The 25310-nt window shown below is 36.7% G+C and overlaps 1 protein-coding gene across 18 annotated transcripts in view; it reads left to right on the top strand.

Moving 5' to 3' along the window:
- NRXN1 (neurexin 1) overlaps positions 1 to 25310 on the top strand; it is a 672652-nt gene that overhangs the window by 258555 nt on the left and 388787 nt on the right. For all 18 annotated transcript variants that reach the window (XM_062490543.1, XM_062490542.1, XM_062490540.1 and 15 more), the window contains 2 exons: positions 8194 to 8632; positions 17720 to 18103. In XM_062490543.1, coding sequence (XP_062346527.1) covers positions 8194 to 8632; positions 17720 to 18103 — 823 coding nt within the window. The remainder of the gene's footprint in view (positions 1 to 8193; positions 8633 to 17719; positions 18104 to 25310) is intronic.

The following is a 25310-nucleotide window of genomic DNA, read 5'->3' as shown; positions in this document are numbered from 1 at the left end:
AGCCAGTAGAGCTTTTGTGGTACCAACTTGTCCCTAAAGTCTGCAATTTAGCTGTTGCCAAGAAATTTCTATGAGTCCTTGCCATGGGAAGTAAAAAAATATAAATAAATAAAAGGAAAGGACATTTGAACCCAATTTCTTAAAAACAGAAAGCATAGCAACCAGTCAGAAACATTTAGCAGTCTGGCAGCAGACAGCAGGACGTACAAAGAATAGCAAAATCATCTATTGAAGAGGGGAAAAAAGATTTTCAAAAGACTTGTGTCCACAGCAGGGTGAAAAAACATAACAATCCCATTATCAGTGTTATTAGGAAAAGAAATGCTGATTTTCTTTCTTTCCTAAGTTCTGCCAATATATCATGTTAAATGATATTCTAGTAACTAGGAACATAAAAAGACATTTTCTGGCATCCCCTTAAAATGTCTCTATTTGGGCAGTCAAAGTAGGAAAGGAAAGAAGCAAACAGTTCTGGGATTCACATTCAAAACTCCAGCAGAAAAGACTAGTTGGCCTAGAAGATGAGCTGTCATGACTGTATTAATTCTGCAAACAGGTGGCATGCTCTAAACTGAGGCAACTTTCCCCATACTGCACAGAGAATTTAAATTCACTCACAGTATACCTATAATTTTGCTTCTGTCAGTACTGGCATTGTTTCTACAGTTGTACGTATCCATGACTAACTTTTTTATTGCCTTATGGTAAAGAATATATCTGCTTTGGACTGAATTGTGGGGGTCCTTTTGCGTTTGTGTTTTTCTGGTTTGGTTTATTTTTTTTCCCCCCCCATTTTTTGTACATCATTATTTGGGATAGGAGAGCAATGATTTTCAGTCTACAGTAGAAGTGCAGGTGTGCTATTGAAACAATAGTGAAATTCCCTATGGTTATGGTAATTTTAGCCTTTTTTCTTTGTACTCATTTTCCTTCCTATAATTTGCAGGGATATGGTAATTAGCAGTTTAAATAGAGCATAAATTTGTGTGCATTAAGTATGCCTGCTTTGTGTAAACAGAAGTTTTCCAAATGCCTGATGTGCAATATATCCTGTTATTTTAAGGAAGGGGAGCGCAGAAAACGTCCATGTTGCTTAGCTACAGAAACAACAAACATAACAAATTTGTTGTCTTTAGTTAGCCATGTAGTGTGGCATTAAAGCACTTGCCAAGTGCATTATCAGGGCATAGGATGCTATGCTTTTGTGTTCACCCTGACATGTGGATTGTTCAAGTTCAGCTTTTATTGTGTGCAGCTTTAAGGTTTAGGCAGATTGGGCCTAAATGGATTTTAGGATTTTTTGGATTTTTTTATCTGAATGATCAGTGAGCTCTGGTCTCTGTAGTTCCAGACTAGAAAGTGATCTATATCGTACCTGTTTTCCTTTAAAAGAAAATGGGGGTTTGACTCCATATAGGAAAAGTGTGTGTAGATGTGTTTGATTTTGGATGAAGGTTCACTATATTTTGTGCTGGAAATGCAAACCTCAGTCTTCAAGCAAGTTTCTGCCCTGTGAGGAGAAGGTGTATCCAATTTACAGAGAAGCAAGGAGAAATTAAGCTCTCTGTGAGGCATTTAGATGCAGGTTAAACCCAAATCCCTGGATTACTGGTCCTGACTTGTAACACGAGAGTCATTTTAATGGTTTTCTTCTTTCTACCTTAGGCCAAAGTAGTCTGTGGAGAGACTTTAAATGTCTGATTTTAAAAAAAATCTACTTCTTATATATAAAGTTATGAACAGCACAACAAAAAGTAGAACAAAGCTCATAATCCTGCTATATGAATAATATGTTTGCCTTGCAGAAGCCCATATAATATTTTCCAAAAGTTTGAGTGTGATCTATTTCCATTCCACAGTTTTGAATGCTCAGACTGGACAGGAAGAAGAAACAGCAGAATGTGAAACTCCCAGATATATACTCCAATGAATTCATTGCACTGTAGTGGCTTTTTTTGTGTTTGTTTGTTTGTTTCTTAGATCAATTAAGTCAAGGGATTTTTTGAGCTGAATCTTGCAGGGCAATTTCCTAGACCATATTAATTGATCTAAATTAATGCAACAAAATGCACATGCTATTGTTTTCTCCACTTGTTTGTGTACCCATACCATGCAACCCTGTCCTGTTATTCATAGGCTTACCTCCCCACTTAGTGAGACTCTAGAGATTTATTTTGTGCTCAATTACTCCCTTTTCTAAATGCCCCGCACTACCATCACTACTGCGTTTTCACAAATGTTGACCTTAGAAAAATGAAGAACCATTTCACTTGAGGAAGAATAAACTGGAGCATTCAATTATGCCCTTGGAGCATTCAATAATTCCTTTATTTCTTCTCTGTGTTCAGAAAACAAAGCTAGTTTATGATGCAGAGGCTTGAATAGCTGTTGCCATTCATGTTGTATGCTTTCACATTGTGTTCAAAAATGTATCCCATTGCAAACATTTGAACTTGGGCTCCTTAAGTTTTGTGTAAATAGTCTGTAGCTTGTTGTGTTCCTTGATATACTCATTTTGGAAATGCATGGAGGCATATTAGCAAAATGACAAACCTCCTGTGAGAAGCTGGTGTTCCCAGATTAGTTCAAAACCATACAGCAAGTGATAAAAAAAATACATGGTAACTGTTAATGGTCAGTTTTTGCTGTTGGATTTCTAGGGAATGTGATGCCGTGCGCACCAAGTAGGTCTCAATGAGTGTGGAAATTCTAGTTGCTTTTTTAAGCAAGCTGAAAAAATTGCCACAGGCTTCCCTTATAATAAGTCCTATTGTTACAGTTTCTGACATCAGCAAGTTCCCTTCTGCTGACACCACTTTTCAAGGGAAGCCTGTAGGATGGCAGCACCTACCTGAACCATTTTGGGCAATATTAATCTCTGTTTTGTAGAATTAACTGTGATTGTATGCCACAGGTAACTCAGGTTTCATAAAAATATGAAAGTGTGATAATACTGTCTCGTGGTAACAAAGATTTATGTAATTCAATTTTTAACAAGTTTTGATACTGGGTTCATCCATTTATTCAAATTGCATTCAAACTGAATTGCAATAGGAAAGTATTTTACCTCATCTCCCAGTTAAGTAAATAGACCTTTGCACCAAAGTCATAGTGGTAGGTGCTCTGAAACCCTGGGTTCCCTTTGATTCTTAGTGCTGCAGAAAATCTGTCATTAGGGGTAGAAATGAGTCAAGACACAGACTCTCGTTCAACAACACGAAAAGGATCCCAAGTTTATTCTTCTTTACAGCTTTGTCACCCTGACTCGGACTGCAGCAAGCTCCTGCTGTAGGGTCCAACTGCAGCCTCTGACTGCTGGTTATTTCCTGCTGGATTGTGACTGCAAATATTGGTTTGCAGGCTGAACAGAGGCTTGACCCAGCTGGACTATGAGTGCAGGCTCCAACAGCAGGCTCTAACACCATCAGACCCAAACTGACCTCACAACAGATCTTTTACTGCAGCAGCTCTCCTTGTTTCATTCTTCTTTGTGTCTCTCTGGATCTTTCCTTCTTTCTTAAGGTTCCTCTACCTCCTCAAGGTTCTTTTTCTTCACGCCCTCTGTCTCCAAGATCCTCTTAACCACCCAACTCACCCTTTTATCACAGTTATCTTTATTAGTCACAACTGAGGCTCCTCCTCTTTGGTAATTAGTACAACTGCGATTTATCAGGGGCAAGGTTGCCTGTACTCCCTTCTTCTACACTTACACTCAAGGAAGCATAGATGCTGCAGATCAGATGATGTGATTAGCTTCTTGAAAATTTTCTTTGGTTTTAAGAACGTAAAGTAATTTCAAATAAATGCTTCATACTAATTTGAAGAATTTTTAGTCACAGTGATTGAAAAGCTATTGCTGGCAGAGGTGATCAGTATTTTGAAATATTGAAGGATAATGCCCTTTGTTCATTCATAATGTTTGATGTAGAAAGAGCTGCACTTTGAATTGAAAAGTGTGTTGTAATCTGGATTCTTTCACACCTTTCATGGTTCTAAATCTCATGGGATAGGGTCAGTAGAAAGAATAGATAGAGATCTGTTTTTCTTTTTTTTTTAAATTCTTAAAATTGTCTTGACTTATCAATTTGCTAATTAAACAGTTACAGATTTAGGATACATCCCTAGTATGAATTCCTTCTCTTTTCCTTCACCTTTTCTCAGGGTCATTCATAGATTTGTACCTCTTTACAGTTCTGGAATTGATTGCATAGTAGTGCCCCAGCTTGCAAAAAGAAAAAAAAAAACAAAAAAACTATGCATGATATATCTTTGGGAATCATTAACTAATTTAGGTTGCGCTCCAAGATGACCACAGACCACATTAGAAACAGTGCTCAGTTTAAGGTAATAATTGCTGTCTCAAAGCTGGACTTATTTGTTAAGACACAGCCCTGTGATACTGCAATTTACTCAGCATGTGGTTGGCCTAGATGTTAGAAAAGAAAACCTGTATCTTGATAGTAAAATGTTCTGCCCTGTCTCTCAGAAACTAAATTTATTCCTCACTTTGGATCACTTGGTTGCAAATTATGTGGGGAATTGCTAACTGCTCCATTTCTCTTGGGCGTTTGGGTGACCTTTTGCAGTTTCCAAGAATGAGGTAATTATATATTTTAAAGACTGAGGTCTTGAAACTAATTTGATCTTAGCAGGAAAGAACAGAATGAACACAAGACAAATTTGTGGTGCTCTTAATGGTGTGATACAATTCCCTGGGGGCTGGTAGTTTCATGTGCAGGAAACTTGGATTGTTGCTCAGGTATGAAAGTGAGTGCAAGAGCAAGTTAAAAGCCAGGGCCAACCCAATGGATGCCAGGATACTGACTGCTGGGTTGTGTGGGAGTAAAGGGGAACGTGACTCCAATATTTCTCTGTTGCAAATTTCCTCCACTTGACTAACTGTGGATCCATGTCTCTAAAAGAGGGAGGATGTACCGAGTTAACATTATATGCTGTGTGCCTCAGATGGAAATAACAGATAATATAAGCCCTATTAAAAGCATGTTTGTCCTTATGCACCCAGAAGCAAAAGAAAAAAAATTAAAAGCCAAAATCGACGGGTAAACCAGTAACTTATCTGTACCCTAGAGGCTGTTGTTTCTGAAGCTTGTACCTTCATGAGTTATAAAGTGGATATTAGTCTCAGAATTATTCCTTACTGCTCAGTGGTTTTCCCAAAATTTAATGACAACTAATTTCTGTGAACGTACTGTTTTTCTCCTTTTTGCTGTGCTTCACTGATGGCTGAGTACATTTTTCATGGACAGGGAGAGGGGTAAGGAATCTCAGCATAACACTGGGAAACAGCCTCCCAAATGAAAGCTGTGTTCAGTTAATAGTTTACTGGTCTTTTCAGCTATGGTTCATACATTCCTGTTTTATTACTAATTATCTGTGATAATTCAGTTCAAAATGTTCTATTTAGTAAGAGTAAATGAACATGAGCACATTCCAAAACTTAGAACATACACATTCTCAAACATATATACAGGCTTTATTCAAGTTTCCCCACAATGCATGTAATATATACAACGTATATAATAAAATGCATGTAATAAAATGGAGTAATTTGCTTCTCAGTACCTGTGAAGTTTCAGTTGTGGAATATGGAAGCACAAATTTATCATTTATAGTATTTAGGGATTCCAAGAATGTTTTAATACTGCTGCCATAAAATTGACAATATTTGTCACTGTTACTAAAGTGTTCCAGCAACATTTCCTTCATACGTTATATATTAAGTTAATTGAACAGCTGGTGACAAGTTATTAAGAAACCCTTTCACTTTGTCCATTATGTTCTTAAACCATATTTATTAGAAATTATTGTTTCTGAGTTGGCAAATCAGATAATAGTAAGCTGTTTTAGACTTCAAGGAAAAACCTAGATTTCCTTTAGTCTGCTGAGTTTTTTAACACTGCTATTAATTCGTAATTGTAATATTCAGTCAACCAGTTTCATTAAGGTTGGACAGTTTGATTTGTCCATAAACAATAAATTATCTTTTTACATTTATTCGCCCTGTCCTGGAACCTGCTCTTGTTCAGAAGTCAATTTAAGAAGATCTTCTCATGTTCTTTGTTACCATATTTTACTTTCATTCTTAAGCAGGATTTAGTTCAAATAAGAGGCCATTTATTCCTTTTTTATTTATTGCATCCACTGGCAGTGTTTACTGCTTTTCAGTCTAATCTAGAAAGGCTGCCTCTGTAACTTCTTCAAATAAAGCCGGAGCTATCCAAAATCCCTCTTGCCACAGAAAGTGGTCAATGCTTCACAAGACCAGATATCTCTAAGTAACCTCCCAGGCTCCTGGCTTCTTCCTCTTCATTCTAAAGACAGAAAGCTACCCTAAAGAGAGGTCACTTGCATGTGCATATTTCTCAACTCCTTTGTGCAGTCTCTGAAATCTCATGTGTTGTGGATGTATTTGATAAGTGGAAATATGGAACCTTACTATCTAATATTACAGTTCAGTCCAATTCTGTTCACTTGTGATGTCTTCAGTTGAAGAACACATTGTCTTTGTAGCAGAGTACCATTTCTGCTATCAGCAATCCACAGTGAGGTTTTTCTGTTGTCTTTGGAGACACAGCTCTCATGGGAACAATACTACTTGTACTCAATTCTGAAATAAAATGAAGAAATAGAAATAGGCTTATTTATTAACCTCTAGGATACATTTTATTGTAGTATAATAATTCTGACAAGTCTTATGAAGAAATTTGTGTAGTGGATAATAATATAATTGGAATGAACACAATTCTTACAAAAAAAAAGTCACTCTATCAATCATTTCCTTGTATCTATATACATAATTTTTCAATAGCAACCATCACTTGTGGGGTATGCTATCTTAAATTGTAAGTGCTAGTGCTTTGATTTCTAACAGTAGCACAGCTCTGCAGTTCATCCTCTGTGTTTTCCCCTTACTGGATGTCAGAGTGGGCTTTATGTGTGTTCAAACTAGGTCTCAGAGGATATTAATCCAAAAGCTCTATCCTAAGTATTCAGTAAGCACTTTCTAACCTCCAATAGGGACGTAAAGTCTGAACCAGTGATGGGTCCCCTGAACAGCTGCAAACTACACTGCATAGCTGGAACACTGGATCAGGGCCAGAAATGATCTAGCCCTGAATGGTGCAGAACTGTAGATGAAGGAGCCTCAGCACAAAGTGCTTGGTTTTGCTGAGCTGTTGCTTTTTCTCCAAATTGGTTTTTAATGTAGGGCTTAACCTTAGAAACAGTGAAGAAAGTTTTAGCTTCTGTCGCTATGGTTTTGTATTCAGCCTATCAATGGTATTTTAGTCTGAGTGCATAATTTATCAAACAATTAAAAGTATTGACAAAACACTTGTGCACGTCTTTGGTATTGGGGAGCTCATTTCAGCAGCTCCTGTATTATGGATAACTCAGAAAGAGCAGCAATTTGAGATAACAATAATAAACATTAGAACATTGGGAAATGGTTGAATCATGACAGGCTTTTTGGACTAAGTTAAAATGTGATTTGAAGCAAGAATATTTGCTGCAGAGGTCAATTGGATTTAAAACTAATATTGTCTTTCATTTTTATCAGAAAAGTCTTCAGTCAGGGAAAATAAGTAAGTTGGGGTTTTTAATCAAATTGAATGGGCTCCAAGATTTTCCTGGTTTTGCCTGTTTTGATCTGTTATTATATTAGTTTGCCTATCTTATATAGCCTCATGAATTCCACAAACGCTACTACTCCTCTGCCCCAAGGACAAACCGAAAATACGTTAAATTATGAAACATCTGACCTTGGTATATTTTTCTGTACATGAACAGAAGAGTTAAGACAGTGACAATGGGTTTAGAAGAAGAAGAAATCTAATACTTCTTTATAATAGCAGAATGGCTGTGCAGAGAAAGCTTTTAAGTAATCAAGGCCACATAAGCTAATTTGCAACTCATAGTATAAATTATGTGTAGATTCTTTCAGATTGTTAGAATTAACTCCAGGGATATTTTTAGAGCAACTTTTCTTGGTTTAATGAAAACAATTATTAAATCATTAGTCAATGAAAATAGTTATTTCATCTTGTTTGTGTGTAAATTATCATATTCATATATCATCATCATTATCCTCTAAATAATGTGCCTATTCAGGATTATGTCTGTTTGATTAAAATGGTCAGGTTTCTCTGAGTAACTTCTCTGCTTTGCTTACAGGTTGTATATAAAAATAACGATGTCAGGTTGGAGCTGTCTCGACTTGCCAAGCAAGGGGATCCTAAAATGAAGATTCATGGGGTTGTAGCATTTAAATGTGAGAATGTTGCAACCTTAGATCCAATCACATTTGAAACACCAGAGTCTTTCATCTCTCTGCCAAAGTGGAATGCCAAGAAAACAGGCTCAATATCGTTTGACTTTCGTACAACTGAACCAAATGGCCTGATTCTTTTCAGTCATGGGAAACCAAGGCATCAAAAAGATGCCAAACATCCACAGATGGTGAAGGTTGATTTTTTTGCAATTGAGATGCTTGATGGCCACCTCTACCTACTATTAGACATGGGATCAGGTACTATAAAAATAAAAGCCTTGCAGAAGAAGGTAAATGATGGTGAATGGTACCATGTGGATTTTCAGCGAGATGGGCGGTCAGGTAAGTTCCTTTTGTCAGCATTCAAAATGTTGGACTTTTTCTGCTGTATCTGAGAGAACACTGGGTACATATTGATGTTGCCACAATTAGAGTTGGGCATCATCTGAAAAATAAGAAAAATATAATAAGTCATTAATTTCAGGTGCCACAATACAATAATTTGCTGAGTAAAATATCTTATGTTAACATTATTGGATAATCAAGTACTTAATCTTGCAAGTAAGTGTGTTGTGTGCTTGAAAAACCAACAGTAATCTCCCTCTGTGCTATCTTACACCAAATAGCTGAAGTGGCAAGTTTCAAGAATGAAAATAAAGCAAAAAAGCAATTACTGAAAATAATCTCTGACATGGGGAATAGCTGCCCCACAGAAACAACACAGATCTTCCAATCATGTCAGCAGATCTCACTGTACTTAAATGACAGGCTAACAAACAGCTAACAACGCATGTTAGCAGAAATGGAAATAATTGACTTGCCACATTCTACCAGTATGATTCACATTCTGGAGTAGTTTACTCAGAAAATTATCTCACTGAAAAGTGGTAGAAATAAAGAATTCATTAACTCCTCTTCATGCTACTGAAATGTAATATGGCTTAAAGTGCATTTATCCCCAGTGAAATCGTCAATGCGTCGATTGCTCGTCTCATCTTGAGTATATATCTTGTATTAAGCAAATAATCAATATACATCAATTTAAGGACAGTTCTCTTCTTCAGTGACTTTCCTGTATTTCATGCCAGGATTTGGAGAGGAAAGGGACAGGGAATGTACTGAGCCTGTAATTCAGTCTTGAAGATTTTCTGATTGATATCAGTATTCAACCTGAAGTTAATGTACATTTTAAAATTGGGCGTTGAAAAATGTAACCACACTTCTTTTGGATTTTGTGGGATTTCCCCCACTTTCTTCCTTCTGGTGACTCCCTTTACATAGCTTTCATTTATAATTTCTTTATGAAATTTAACCCCCCAAAAAGTTACTATTTTATGACTTAACTTCTTACTACACAAAAATCAGATTTCAAATCAAGCAAATCTTAGGTGCAGGATTAAACTGAAGATTTCAGTCAAATCCATGTGAAAAACAGACCAAATTCAATTGACCTGCACTATGATTATGTAATATAATTATTTGATTCCTGGGCAGTGCAGCTTCAAATTCTAATAGTACAGAATTTTATTTTCTTATTATGTCAGTTGCTCATTTCCATTTCTCGAGGTTAAATAAACTTACCAAACAAGAATAAACAAAACCCAACCAAACAAAAGAAAAAGGTTAAAAAATCCTAATTGAACAACGAAACACCACTTCTGAAAATCCTCAATTGAGATTGAATATCCAGCAGTTATATTATTTATACTACAGTTTTTATTTCAGACTTTTTTCGTAAGTGCTGTTTCAGTGATTCATATGAGGCAGTAAATCCTGCAATAATCATGCCTGTGGGACTGCTGAAAGCAAAGTTTATTCTTGCATCCAAAGCCAACAGATCTATAAAGGAACGAAATAAATGCATAACAGTTGTTTACATTTGAAGTTCTACCCTCTCATTGCTTCACAAAAACTGTGGCTCACAAGTGCCATTCAGAGAGTTTAGGGCATAAATTATTTTTTTAAAATTGTTGGAGGACATGAGCAAGAATATAGAGTAATTTCAGGAAGCAAAACTTTCCTGGTGATCAGGCTTGCATATTAATTTTTAAGTAGAATTATAAATAATCAAATTAATCCATCTGATGATTTGCCTATGGTCAAGACAGGTGAAAATTATGCAAACTCCTTCCCCCCCCTCCCCCCCATTATTGTTAAAAACTAATCATAGTACCTATTAACTCTAAGTCATGGAATTATTGCCATGAATAATAAATAAAATATGCAGGCTTATGGATTAACAAACTGAATTTTAACTTCAATTTGAAACAGAATCAAAGTTTTTCTGTTATGCTAATATATACAGTAAGAGTTTATGGTAGGAGAAGTACTGTAACACTGAAAATGCTTTTGTTTGTCTTAATGGTGGTAAGATCTGGTTATTAAAATTATTAGAGAGATGCCTCTCCCTCAATTAAGATATAAATGACACCGTGTGCCAAAGTAAAGAATATGGGTTTTATGTAGCAATAAATGTGATAGAGAGAGAAATAAAAAGAAATTGTAAAAAGGGGTGGGGGGAAACACTTGATTTAACTGGGCCCTGGCTTCCCTAACCTTATCCCTATCACCCTGTACAGTTTTACTCTAATCCTCCAAAGCCACGTGTCCTTGTTTCCACCTTCTGAAAGCTTCTTTTTTTGCTCTGAGTTTGCTCAGCAGCTCCTTATCCATCCATGGAGGCCTGCTGGCATTTTTGCCCAATTGCCTCCTTGTTGGGATGCATCACATCTGAGCTTGGAGAAAGTGATCCTTGAATACCAGCCAGCATCCTTGGGCCCCTCTGTCCTCCAAGACTAATTCCCATTGGACTCCTCTCAGTAGTGCCTTGAAGAGGCCAAAGTCTGCTCTCAAGTCCAGGGCAGTGAGTTTGCTGTGTGCCCTCCTTGCTGTCCTGAGTATCTCATCCCCCTCCATCTCATGGTTGCATTATGCATGTTGGTGTGTTTTACCCATGAAGAATAAAATTCACTTCACTATTTCAGGATGCTTTTTTGGTTTCTTTTTTCTAGCCCAGACCAAACATACTGGAAATCACATGAATATGATTACATTTCACTAGCTTTCCTTCAGAATTTTTATATAATTGAATTAATATACCTTGTACAGAAAATATTTTGCTTTTCTGAGACCTTCTTGTTGCCGTTGACAGCACATTTCCCTAGCTATCAATCATAAAGGAAGAAATCCTTCTGTTAACGAATAAGTAGCTCAAATAAACTGTGATTTTTTTTTTCATTAAATTAAGTTTGGTGTCTTGCAACCTTTTGCTCCTAGCCTTCAAATCCAATGCACAGTGGTTCCCTCCTATACTAGAATGCTGTGACATTTCTCAAGGAGCTTTGCTAATTTGCTTGACTTTCATATTAGCTGGATCAGCAAGTTCTAGATATATTTCTCATTCTTTGCTCTCTTCAAGACTCTAAGTCACAGTGAGCATCCACTCTAAACTACTGACTTTGCCTTTGCTTGTCTGGGACAGCAGGGGAGGGGGGAAGGAGGTGTAAGAAATGAGAAAACATTTTTAAATTGTAACCAACCAGGCCCCATTTGCTAGTAATTCTGTCAATCCACTCAGATTTTGAGAGATACAAGGATGAAGGAAGAGATAGTGCCATTTAATTTCCTTTTACTGAAAGATGTTTTGATCTATTATTCTCGTTTTCACCCTAGAATCCCATTCTGTTTCCTGTAAGACTTACTCTGAGTGCTTTCTTACCTAAAAAGAAGATCATTGGTAGGACAGAATTCCTGAGACCATATTTAGGTAACATTTAAGGGTTAGGTAAAGAAACATTCTAAGAGAAATAGTCTATATTCTATATTCTATATTCTATATTCTATATTCTATATTCTATATTCTATATTCTATATTCTATATTCTATATAAATATCTATATAAGATACTCTCCTCTGGTCCATCTTTCTTGCTAGGTGTACAGCAGGGCTACCAACTGCTGTGTCCTGAGTTTCCTCCCAGTACTCCTGAACTGTACATGGTGCATTTCTGGGAAGGACCACAGCTTCATAGCAGTCTCCTATGTGCCCTGTCTTGGCCATGGGCTGTATGCTGCAGTCACAGTCCTCATCACAGCTATTATATTGTGTTTTAGCTCAGAAGATGCATTTAGAATACCTTGCTCTGATTTTTCAACATTCTTAATAAACAGATGTTTTTTACAGGCACAAAAGGAAACTAAAATAGGCCACATCAGGTAAGTAGAGAGATCAGCACAGTTGCAGTAGCTGCAATTAAAATCTTCATATTTAACTGATCCAGGAGAGACATGAGATTTAGAAATATTATTCTTATACACAGTTTTAGGAAAAAATAAATTGCTGAGATAGTGAATATGATTGGAGAGGCTTATTACATCATACCTAAGGGAAATGTTTGTCTGTTTTGCTCTTAAAAATACTGCAAACTCTGCAGAAAAAAATAATTAGGAAAAAGAAAACACCAACCCAAACTAAATAAAAAACAACCAAGCTACAGAAGCAGCTGTAAAGGTCTTCACTCACAGTGTTTCTTGTTACACATTAGGGATAGGTTTAATAACAATTTTCTGAGACTTAAGTATTCTTTATTTTTTTTTTAACTGTTGCCATATGCAAGGGTAACAATGCAAATGGTTTTTTTGCTAAACCATCATTCATCCTTCGGAAAGCACCATTACATAGTAAAATCAGGGAGGAAACTTACTCTTCTTGTCAACCTCCTAATGTGTAGGGCAGCATAAAGCAGAATGTATCAGTATCTATTCATAGGTAGATAGCATTTAAGGGCTGAGTCACTGAAATTTTGAAATAAAGTTATTTTCAGCTTGAATACCAGAAATCTTTTCTGGAGTATGTAATTAGAGCTTGACTATAATCAACATCTCACTTTAATCAGTGCTTTGTTGATGTCCATTACATGTGTTGTTGCAGTTTCTTTTTTTTTTTTCCCAAATTCTTCTCTTCTACGTATTACCTCCCACATCTTTTTAACCTTTTAAGAACAGCCAGATTTACATGTTCCTATTTCAACAGATGTTAGTAGTTTTCATACTTGGGAGAATGGGTTTATATTGCATTTTAAGGAATATTCTTTCAATGATCTGCAGCTTCCTTGGCTGATCTTTCTCAGAGTCCAAGATAAAACTTAACCAGCACTCAGCCAAGTGGTACAATAGGCTTCTCTGTAATCCCCAATATATCTTTCTCATGTGTGTGTTATTGTTGACTTAGATTGTTGATTCATTCTCACTTATCAGTTGTCCTTTAAGTCAGTAATTCTTGCTGAAAACCATAACTTCATTAGTTTTTCTCAAACTGCTTTTCCAATACAGAAATAAATTTCCGAATGTTAAATTGTACTGTGATCTCAGGTGAAATGCTGCAGAATCAAAGCAGCTATAGGTCATTACAGGACACTTAAATTTATGTGTAATTTTTGGAGATTAGAAATGCAACTTGTTTTTAGAATCTGAAGCTGAATTCCCAGACTAAACAAGTCACCCCACACCTGCTTGTCTTTGTCATTCCCTTTTACTTCTTTCAGGCAGGACAAACCACATGCTGTCAGCATTCTTCCATTGCTTTCTTATTGTGATAGAAATACAAAAATTATACAGAAATACTTTGAGTCTTAAAAAAAAAAACTTTGCATGGAAGCTGCTTGCTTGCCAGAAGGCATTATGGCTCTTTTCAAAGAAAAAGCCATTTCACTACTTTTCACTGCTTATCTGGTTCTGAGTGCTGTTAGGAAAAGTTGGAAGTTTAAGGATGGTTCTTACTCTAGATGTGTTACAATTTATAGTTTTCTCTCCCTTGAGTATCCAGTGCTCTTCTGAATCTGCTGTTTCCTCATCATATCTGTTGTCTCTAGGTTATTTTGTTAAACAACATATGTACCATTCTTTCCTCTTGTAAAATTTGACAATTTCTATCTTGAGGATGACATTACAGTATCTTTACAGGGAAATTAATTTAGCCTTTTGTGCTGGCCACATAAGACATTTGCATGCTCCCTTAACTTCCCTTTCTTGCTCTATGGAAAGTGATGTCCTTTCACATCCATAAGCAGAAACATCTGAACGGATTGGAGGCACACTGATGTTTCGACAACACAATTCCTTTTAATCTGCCTATAATTCCCAGAGAAAGTAGAATTGAAGTCTTATCAAAGGAGGTGTGCATCACAGTCCCTAATTTCTGTGGTACCTTTTGCCATTGTTATGAGGTCCAACTTGAGATATTTTCAGCAGAACTCAGAAAGTCTCCCTCAAGAAAGATAACAGGCTTAAAAAAAAAAAAAACACAAAAAAACCCAAGAAAAACAAAAACAAACAAAAAAACCCCAAGACAAACAAATTCACCCTCAAACCTCACCAAGATGAAATGAAACAGCATGTGCTACCTCTGTCTCACTTCTGGGTGCACTGTGAATTCAAAGATGCTAATGGAGCCATTGTTTATTTTCTGTAGACCTATATTCTGTGAACTTGAGTTCTGCATTTTGTTGTAGGATTCTTAAAAGGCTCTGCATTTTTTGCTGTATTTTGGAATATTTTTTATATTCCCTTATTTTATTTGGATTTTTCTTTTTCATCTGCATTTACAAAGCAATTAGTGAGTAAAGTTTGCATTGTCTGTCAGAGATATGTAAAAGGTAATTTGGCAGTGATGGCTGTGTGGTTGCCTGTCCTGTTTTTCTACCCATAGTCATTAGATGCCATGATTGCAGTAAGGTTTCAGAGAACTTCTCACACAAAGTATTTTATGGGGTGTCATTTCTTTTACCTGGGAAGGAAAAAAGTTCAGTTCTTTAAGAAGATATTGACATCTATTCAAAATAATACTTAAGCTCTCTTCAAGGTAATCCTGACAGAGAGAAAAAAAAAAATTCCTGCTTCAGTCTATCACTTTACTATAATTCACAGTCACCAGTTTCCCTTATCATTCACCTTCCTAAGCCTTCTGTGCTTGCAGAGCTTCCACTTGGAACACCGAGTAGGAGCTATACTAGCAGAGATTTATCTGTCTTTTTCTGTGAACTGAAAGTAATCAAGATATAGTAGATTTTTATTTTTAAATAGAGAAGGAGTTCCAGGATTCTTTGTTAATGTCTTGAAAATATAAATGTCTTTGTCCAGCAGAAAGCAGCACTGTTCACATGTGGGAGCTTGCTGTTGGAGGCTGCAGCCGAGTTAATTTGTGTGGGTGCACAAGTGGGTGCTGCCTGAACATGGGTTGAGGGCGTTTGGTCCTAAATTAGCCTGTACATCAACAGATGGCAGCAAGCAACAATAGCAGTAAGAAACAGTGTGAGGACAAGTACGCTTTATATTTACAGCGTTCCCTAATGTTTTTAAAGATGAAAAGATCTGTTGCCTGTTAGCCATCCTTCCTGATACCGTAGGATGCTCTCTGAAAAGTCTCTCTTGGTTTGACAGGTCATTCGCAGGTGTCCTTGTTTGATGCAGCTGGCTAATCAAATCAAATCAAATCTCAAAGTGTTTATGCCTGCATGCCTAAGGTCAAACCTATAGCAAGCATTCCATATGAATGCCAAGTTCTGCTTCTAGAAGCTGAGAAACAACAACAAATTTTTATAGTTAGCAAACCATAATTGTCTTACCAGTGTTAAATAGATGGAAGGTTGGAAGAATAAGTATCTTGTTTCAGCATGCCTATTTCTTACTTTCTTGGAAGTTCACTTTTGTATCTATGTGATTATTCAACTGACATAGAAAACATTTCTCATAATACATAAAAGGGAAAACTGACCACATCCTCACTCTATAAATGTGCTTAGAAAGGTGCAAAAATGCTATGCAAGCCTTTGTTTTATCTTGTTAGGTCTCTTCTGATAGTCGGGAGACTGTTCGTGGTATCCAGCCCTTCTATGACTCAGGTCTCACATGGGAGCTGGACCTCCTGAGACCTTCCTCCCAAACAGCTTTTACTAACCATCCAAATAATTTGTCAGTGTTGTTGAAGTTGACCTACTGAGCCAACAAAACAACAGAAAAAATATAGCTTCTACAGGAGTCCATTACTAAAAGAGAAATTTAAATTTTAGGCTGTACCCAAGTAAGAGAATGATCTTTTTCTGACCTGCCTTTGTTTGCTTAAAACTCACATTTTATTATGTATGCTAAGTAAAGTGTGAATTTCTTCTTAAGCACAACTCCTACCACAGTGGAAGCATTTTTGGTAACCAGTGTTATCTTCTGGAATCTGTTTCAGGCTAACAGTAAAGATGGTGAATCATGTTCACTTTATATATATATATATATATATATGTGTGTGTGTGTGTGTGCTAAATTCATCATGGTAAATGCAATCCTTCAGTGTCTTGTCACCACTAATACCCTTTCAATGTTATGCCCAGCAGATAACATGGTGTTGCATGAAATGACTGGTCATTATAATAATTTTGTGACCTATATAATATTTTGATTTATATTTTGTTTGCCTTCATACCCACGTAGAGTGATAAGGAATCACTTCTGTGAAGATTTTTTTTTTTTCCAAGTGATTTCACTTAGAAATAAAATTACAATTGGTTGGCATAAGTATGCTCTGTGACTGTATGTTCTAAATTTGTTTTTGTGCTTATTCAAATTATAAGTGTTTCATACCTCATTATTTTAAACAAAGTACCACCAAAAAAAGGTTCTTTGCTGATGACTGTGTTTTCTTTATTCAGACACTTCATAAAGAGAACTCTATTTTAGGTTCAATTTTGTTTATTAAATTTTTAGACTAAAATGGAAAAGATATTTCTGGTCTCCTGAAGGTCTACATACATCTCTCCCTCTCATTGTAACATGCACACATTTTGAGATAAGTGTCAGAGGCATTGATTTTTCTGTCCAGGACCACATCACTTCCTTCTTAATGATTTCCTGCCTGGCAGCTGATGAGAGTATTTTCCTTCTGCACTTAAAGAAAAAAAGTCTTATCCAAAGCCCACTGGAAGTGGTGAGAGTCTTTTAAAATACTGTGTCTTTGGGCCCAAACCAAAGACTCAGATTTGCCTCCCAGGTTTCAACCTATCAATGAAACCCTGGCCTTAAGGCTTTGATATACATGTGAGACACTGAAGATATTTTTATTGTTGCACAATGAGGATGTTTCTGAAAATTACTCTGAACTGCATTCTTCCTGTACCTATGGGACCAGCAAGGTGATTTTTAATGGGATTTTTTGTATTGTGCTCATGTGGTGTTATGCATAAAGGTTTTTTAGATCATTAACTTCCTGACTACATTGCAATTGAAATACTGAAGTGTATCTGTGAATGTGTATCTGTACAAATAAAATGCCTCTACTTCACTTATAGCTGTTTGCCAGAAGCTAATGTGACATGTTGATGAATGAGTAGAAAAGTAGTACCAAAACCAAATATCTTGAAAATCACGCATTTTATTGTCTTTACAGGGACAATATCCGTAAACACGTTACGCACTCCATATACTGCACCAGGGGAAAGTGAAATCCTTGACTTGGATGATGACTTGTATCTTGGAGGCTTACCAGAAAATAAAGCAGGCCTGGTCTTCCCAACAGAAGTATGGACAGCACTCCTCAATTATGGATACGTTGGCTGCATTAGAGATTTATTTATTGATGGTCAAAGCAAAGATATTCGACAGATGGCTGAAATCCAAAGCACAGCTGGAGTAAAACCTTCATGCTCAAGAGAAACTGCAAAACCTTGCCTTAGCAACCCCTGTAAAAACAATGGTGTGTGCAGGGATGGGTGGAACAGATATGTGTGTGATTGCTCTGGCACAGGGTACCTTGGCAGATCATGTGAAAGAGGTAGGTTCCATGAGAAAACTGAACTTCTAGTTTTATATTTATTAAGGAAAAAAAAAAAGCACAGCCATATAATAAATAAAATCCTGTACAATGGTTAAAAATGTTAAACTACCATTAACTGTCCTGAGGCAAAAAAAACCCGTCCTTGATTTCACTTGATGTGAGGTGGAGATCTGCTCTAGACTCAAAACAGTAATTCTAGAGGAACGGTCTCAGGGGAGGCTCTAAGGTTCATGAAGAAGTATTAGGTGGCTATGACAGACAGTCAGTACTGCCGAATATCTCCTAGAAAATGCCTCCTTTTGTGTCTCATCATACATTGCTGAGTTCTGAAAAGCTTTGTGAAAGCAATTTTAAATATTGTTGCATTACTATGATGCTTTGGAGTGGCTACCTGGAACAGAGGCTAGAAGTTAAGGGAATAAAGTGGGTACTTGTTAAAAGCCTTCAATAGATACACCTTGGACAGTCAAAAGCCTCCCAGTGGCTACACCCAAGATGGACAATGGTCATGAGTTCATTCAGTCATCAGTTTTTCATAAGTTTCATCCATTTACGTATATGAGGGTTAATCTTCCAATTACAGCTTCAGGTAATGAAGTCATATTCCCCCAGTTTGCTCTTCCCCCAATTCACTTTTGTTTAAACCTGATGCTGAAGGGTGTCCCTGGGTTCCAGGCCCAGAGGGATTGTTTTGTCTAACCAAAGTGTGATGAATAGTTTACACTTTATATTAAGTTTAGAGTTATAATATTTTTTTATTAGAATTATGCACTAATGCAGCGCAGAATTTGAAAAACATAAAGGCTAAAATCTTAAGGCATCAGCTAAATTGTCACATTCCAATTCCAAACTGAGGTCTTGTTCTCTGCCTATTTGTGTCAATATTAGGATATAATTAATTTTACTTTTGAATTTCATAGTATCACTTAAATCCATGGCCAGAACTTCAGCCATGAGGCAAAGCACAAGTGTCAGTAGGAATTAATATTTTTACTTATCTCTTTTTGGAAAGATCCAAGTACCCAAGGAAACTGTAGTTATCTAAAATCTCTGAGTATTCCTCTTACCTAGAAAAGGTGGCAGTGAAGTTGACAAACTCCATTTATTTAATTGAAAAGATGGATAGTGGCAAGGAAGGCAGATGTTGAGGTTAGTTAATAGAAAACCCTGTAATTTACTTAAAATTGCAGTGTGCTAATAAAAGATTTTAATGAATTAGGTAAGTGATAAAAATAAATGTATTTAATAGATTAGGTTTTTATTTTTATTCTTATTGGAATAGAAACTGTTTCAATGCCAGGAGTTTTATTTTCTCATCTCACAGTTGGCACAGTATTTTCTTCAGATTTGTCATCAACCTGAAATCTAAACCTAAAGTTTATTGACTGAAAATGAAGTTCTTTTCATCTATTTTGATTATTTTTTTCGAGTTAATCAGATGAAACAAAAATGTATTCTTTAGAAACAGAACCCCCAAGAAATGTTTTAAGTTGTGCGTCAGTAGGGATGTGCAATTATGCAGCATGGATACCTCCACGTTATCAGCATTTGCAAGTAGATTCTCAGATTCCTCAGTGGGGTTTCTCTGCCTTACCGTTCTATTTATGCCTTTGGCTCCGGGCCAGCTGCTCGGAGCTCTCCAGACCGCTGTTCCTGGTGGAGGGGAGCCGGCAGAGGGATACCGGAGCTGCCTGATGCATCCCCGCAGCCCTCGGTTCAGCAAGGCTGGTGTACCACCCTGTGGCCAAACTCGCCCATTACAGAGGGGCTCAAGCGAAAAGCCGGATCTGCATTTTTTTTTTTTTTTTTTTTTTTTTTTTTTTTTTTTTTTTTTGTTTCCACTGAAATGCCAGGGAACACGCGCCTTAGAGACATAAACACATGCAGATCTGCAAAGAACTGAAAGCAGCTTTCACCACAGCAGCTTCCCATGCACATATTGAACAGGTGGTGAGGTTTTATAAAGGAACCTTTGCCTTTTATTTCCCGTGCCTCATTTTCAAGCATTGTCCAGCTGAAGGCTTTGCTTTCCCAGCACATTCCCCTGGCGGAATGGTGGTACTGGAGTGCTGCTGGTGGCTCCTCAAAAACAACATTTGGTTCTTGTCCCATAGAAATATGTGTGGCACTTGAGCAGCGTGAGATCATTTCTTGCTCTTGGGTTTCCCTCTCCAGAGGGAACTGCGCTGAAAGGAGATGTCTTCTCAGTAATATTCATATCCCAAGTGGTCATGCATTAATAAGATTATAGCTTTTGGGATTCTGAAAGCGTCGTGTTGGCATCCTACCACACAAAGTTATTGTAGCTACTACCCATGTGTAGGAACTGATAAATTTTTGTATTTGGTCATATAAGCAGCACATTTACAATTGTTCCAACTAGTTTAATAAAAGGTGAACACGCTCATTTCAGCAAACAATGCAGTCTCAAAAAAGAAAATAAAGCTTTAGGATAAAATACTGGAGATTAAACAACTAGAATATTTAACATTAAGTAATTAATATGTCTTCAGTTAAAAAAAAAAAAGTGTGGAGCTACTTTTTATTGCCATTTAATATTTTTTTTAAGCTATTTCACCTGAAATAGAAGTGCTGATATTCACACATGCATTTTCAGTGTACAATACAGAAATATTGCAATATGTAATATTTTCAGCTCATTAGTACACCAAAGCCCTGGAACACCACTGTGGTCTATTTTAATTTGTATATACTTAAAATTATACATATATACACACACACACACACACACACACACATTTATATCCACATCCATTTTATGTTGCAAGTTATACTTGATTTTATTCTTGCTTTTCAGTAAGGTTAAACATCAGCATAATCTGTAGATTGGCTTTAGTGGATTATGAAAACTCTAGCAGATGGATGGACAGATGTCACAGCAATATAATTTGGTGTCCTCTTGTACTTTGCAGGTGTATTCTTTTGACTGCATGGCCAGGAACAATAGTAAAGTCATCAAACAGGGATAAGAAAAAGCAAGCATGCAAAAAAGGGTTTATGAAGGTGACATTTCTGAAGAGAAAATCTGTTTAAAGTAGAGTGTGTGTAGAAGTCCATATTGTGCATGCACAGACTCTTACATACACACGTATACATTAAAGAAATGTAGCTTTCATTCCTTGTATTATACCTGGATGCTTTAAAATTTTAAATTAAGAATAACAGAGGTTATATGAGGATAGATGGCATGAAGAATCAGGTGTTCTAAATATTATACTAATTCCATCACTGTCTTAAATTGCTGATTGGTCCTGTGTGTTAAAGTTATAACAAACTTACAGTGTGGCTTATGACCTCAGTTCTTGAAATAATACCAGTGTAGGAATTGGGGGGGAATATTTTCAGCTTCTATTCCCATATTATCTGGTAAATAGTTACATAAAGAGAATTGTTTCTATCAGATTGATGGAAATGTTCCCTATAGATTGCCAAGGTTTCAGCTTTGGCCCCAGGTGTATTGAAGAATATGCCATGGAGAAAACACAAGACACTAGGAAGATAATAAAAAGTTCAAATTTGACTCAGTAGCAGACAATGTATTTGAATATTCACACCATTTCTTGGAGTAAAATAATATATATCAGGGAACATTTTCAGGGCACAACATTGTTGTTCTACTTCTACTGGTAAATAAAACAGGATCAGAGAGGAAACCTGAATACTTGAATATTGATGATCCAGATTGCTCATACATACCCTGTTGTGACTCTGGACTCTACAGTCTGTCATTTCTGGGCAAAGTTTGTGGGGGGTTTTAGTGACAGCAGCCACAGAGGGTGATTTTATACTTTTAAAATGGCTCTGTGGGATGCAATACAGACCTCATATTATTGCAGACACATTGAAACTGAAAAAGTGGGAAAAAATTAATAATTCTGTCTTTGGCACTTCACAGGAACCACAAGGGGTCCAGAGGAAACAATATCCTGTTTTATTTATTAAAATATGTGCAATAGGCATTTGTACTCACCAAGAATCATGTTTTTAAAACAACTCCAACTTGACTCCAAAATTTAAGAGAAAGAACCATGAAATTCAAATGCCTACTCCATACTTGTTTCACTTTAATTTAAATAAGCTGTGAATTGAAGAATAGCATCTATCCAGGAAATTCTCCTTTGCACCAAAAATATCCAGTTCAGCATTTCTGAGGGTAGGAGCAGATGTAGGAAAGTTTCCAGAAGAGTTAGTGCCTCAATCTCTTGAGCAATTTAGGTAATTCCAGCTCAAGTGGAAATTAAGGTCCTGAAACTCCTCTCATGTCAGTACTGATCTGTGCAGCCTTGGGTTTAGACATAGAGATAATTGAGGTGGTGTGTGTGTGTATGTAGGAAAGAAGACTATCTAGCTGTGAAGATTTTGATAAGAAACAAATTGAAGGAAAGAAAATTGAGAGGGGGAACTGAACCTTTCAGTGCAGTTTGGTTCATTTCTGTGTTTTGGTTAGATGTTTTTTTACCACAGGAGCAGGAAAAGTTTGAATTGTCTGGTTTATAAATCTGTCAAAAATGTACATATAAAACATTTTTATATAAATCTCAGTATTATATAATGCCATTTATTTCTTAACAACTCTACTGCATGCACTTATCTGCTGCCACAAAAAAAAAAAAAAGAAAAAAAAGAGAATTTTTTTTAGTGATTATTTTGTAAGGATTTTCTGCTGTTTTTCTTTTCAGCACTATGATTCCAGCAGTGAAGTGGTAGTAAAACTATTACTCTTTTCTTTCCTACTTTAAGTGACTATCACATCCTGAGCTAAACTTAGTCTATTACTATTTGATCTATTAATTATGAAAAAGCTGATCAAGAGAAAAAAGACATTTTGCCAACACTTACGTGAGAATATTTAATAGTATAGATTTCATTTAAAGATGAGACACCTCCTAGGAATTAGATGGTCCAAAGAAAAAAGAGAAATAAAAGGGGAGGGGGCAAAAATTAGTACATATATTTTTTTAGCTGAATTGTTCCTTGAAAGTTTGTGTAACTGCTGCCTCTTGTCATTCAGGTCACCTTCTTACTGACTAGGCCTTGTAAATTAGAATCCACTCCTGCCAGTTTTGTGCTTGGTTCTGCTTTGTTTGTTTGGGTTTTGGGGGGTTGGTTAGCATTTGACTTGTTTGTTGTTTTGGTTTATTTTGTTTCTGGTTTTGATTTTGCTTGTTTTGTGGTTGTTAATTGTTTGGGATGTGGAGGAGGTGGGGGGGGGTGGTGGGGTTTTTGGGTTTTTTTCCTTTTTTTCTCCCTCATGATACTTTCATATTTAGAAAGCCTGTGCCTTGGAAAGGACATATTGACATATTAAAAGGAGCTAGTTGACATGAGGGGGCTTCCTCATTGCCCAGAGCTTTTGAGTCATTTGATCTTCTGTTCAGTATCTTTGGTCTGCTCTTGGAACATCTGTTCCCAAAATCCTGGCACGGTATGGTTTAGGAGGATTAAGTATCTAATCACATCAGGTCTGCTCACCATGGTGTTACTCACAGGCTATCTCCAATCGAATTAAGTCTCCAATTAAGTTCCTGCTCTCCTTTTTCTGCAATTTAAAAAAAAAAAAAAAAACAACTCAAAAAGCTACAGAAAAGTTGGCAAACAGTAGCAGTGCTGGTTCTGACAGCTCTCTTTTTTACATTATCTTAAGATAATTTGTTAGCAACAGAATTCTAGCATTGATGAATATTGGATTTTCTCTGTATATGAAAACCCTGAGTACAATTAATGTGTTGGACTTCTATAGACAATACGTTTTATTTTCTGTTATATTGGCATGTAACTTCAGTGTTTTTCCTGGAATTCTTTACCTAAATTAAGTTTACCCTGATAAAAATCTTGGGAGATTTTAATGCATAAATTACACAGCTAGATATAGGAAGGAATTGAAAGCCCCAACTTTCTGACTTCCCCCAAAAAACTAATAAACAAACAAGGAAACACACAAAAACCCAATCCCCAAACTAACAAATAAAACCACAAAATTATCAAAAAGCAAATCACCTTTCACTGAAAACTTTTTTGGCCTGAAATTGCTTTTCAAATTGTTGCAAGTTAAGTATTTAATCTACTTCACAGAACAATTTTTGATTTAAAATATGCTGAAAATATGATTGATTACCTGCATGGATAGAAATCATCAAAACTGTAATTCTTCTAACCTGCTACATCTAAGGACTTCTACAGCAGTCTCAGTAACCACTTTTTTTCCCAACATCAGGCTGTTTTCTCCAAATTTGTATTGGGGGAATTTAAAATTCTTTACACAGGAGAAGGCTGCCCAGAGAAGCTGAGGATGCCCCACCCCTGGAAGTGTTCAAGGCCAGGTTGGATGGGGCTTGGAGCAACCTGGAGTAGGGGAAGGTGTCCCTGCCCATGACAGGGGACATGCGTGGAACTGGGTGATCATTAAGGTTCCTCCTAACCAAAGAAATTTGCAGATTGTTTTAGTGAAAATATCATCTGTTTCTTTTGCCTCTCACAGAATTAGTAGAACATTTTGTCCTTCCCAGGTCAGGTAGGCTGGAAGTCTTGAAGAGCTTATCTGCCTTCAGCAGCATACAAGATATGCTAGGGGAACAATATTGGCAAACAGTTTTGATACTTACTTAGCATAGTATCAGTAGTATTAGTCCTTGAAAATGTGATTGCATGTTGACACCACAATGAACTTTTAGCTAAGTGGCTCCATTACACCGAAGCAAATTTAAGCCTAGAGAACTTCCAAAGAAGTGTTTGTCCACAATGTTTGACTGTCCTGCCAAAAAGGACTTACTAGTATGCTTCAGAAATGTGTTGTCTTTGCTTTCTAGGAACTGCAGTGCCTCCCTGTTAGCAGAAATGCAGTCTGTTTGCTACCTTTCTTGTTACCAGCTTGGAAGCTGGAAATAAAATGCTTGTGACTGTTTGCTCTGGGGTCTAACAGACTGTGATTGCTCTGTGCCAGAGCCTCTGGCCAGGAGGGTTTCCTGCAATGTCTGAAAGTGACAGCTCTTTGCTCATCTTGAGGGTTTTAAGACGTTACCCTTAATATGCCAATTCCAGTCTCAATCCACTTGCTGAGGCTGTCGTAGTATTCATATAAGCATTTTTTGGGTCCATACCGTGGTTTTTGTAGTCATGGAACAGCTTGTCCATCCAAACCATGCTGGGGGCAGTCATGCATTTCAGGAGGATTTTTGCTTACTTT

This window comes from Cinclus cinclus, chromosome 3 (genome assembly GCF_963662255.1).
Source record: "Cinclus cinclus chromosome 3, bCinCin1.1, whole genome shotgun sequence".
Classification (NCBI taxonomy): domain Eukaryota; kingdom Metazoa; phylum Chordata; class Aves; order Passeriformes; family Cinclidae; genus Cinclus; species Cinclus cinclus.
This window is presented reverse-complemented; position numbering and strand designations above follow the sequence as displayed.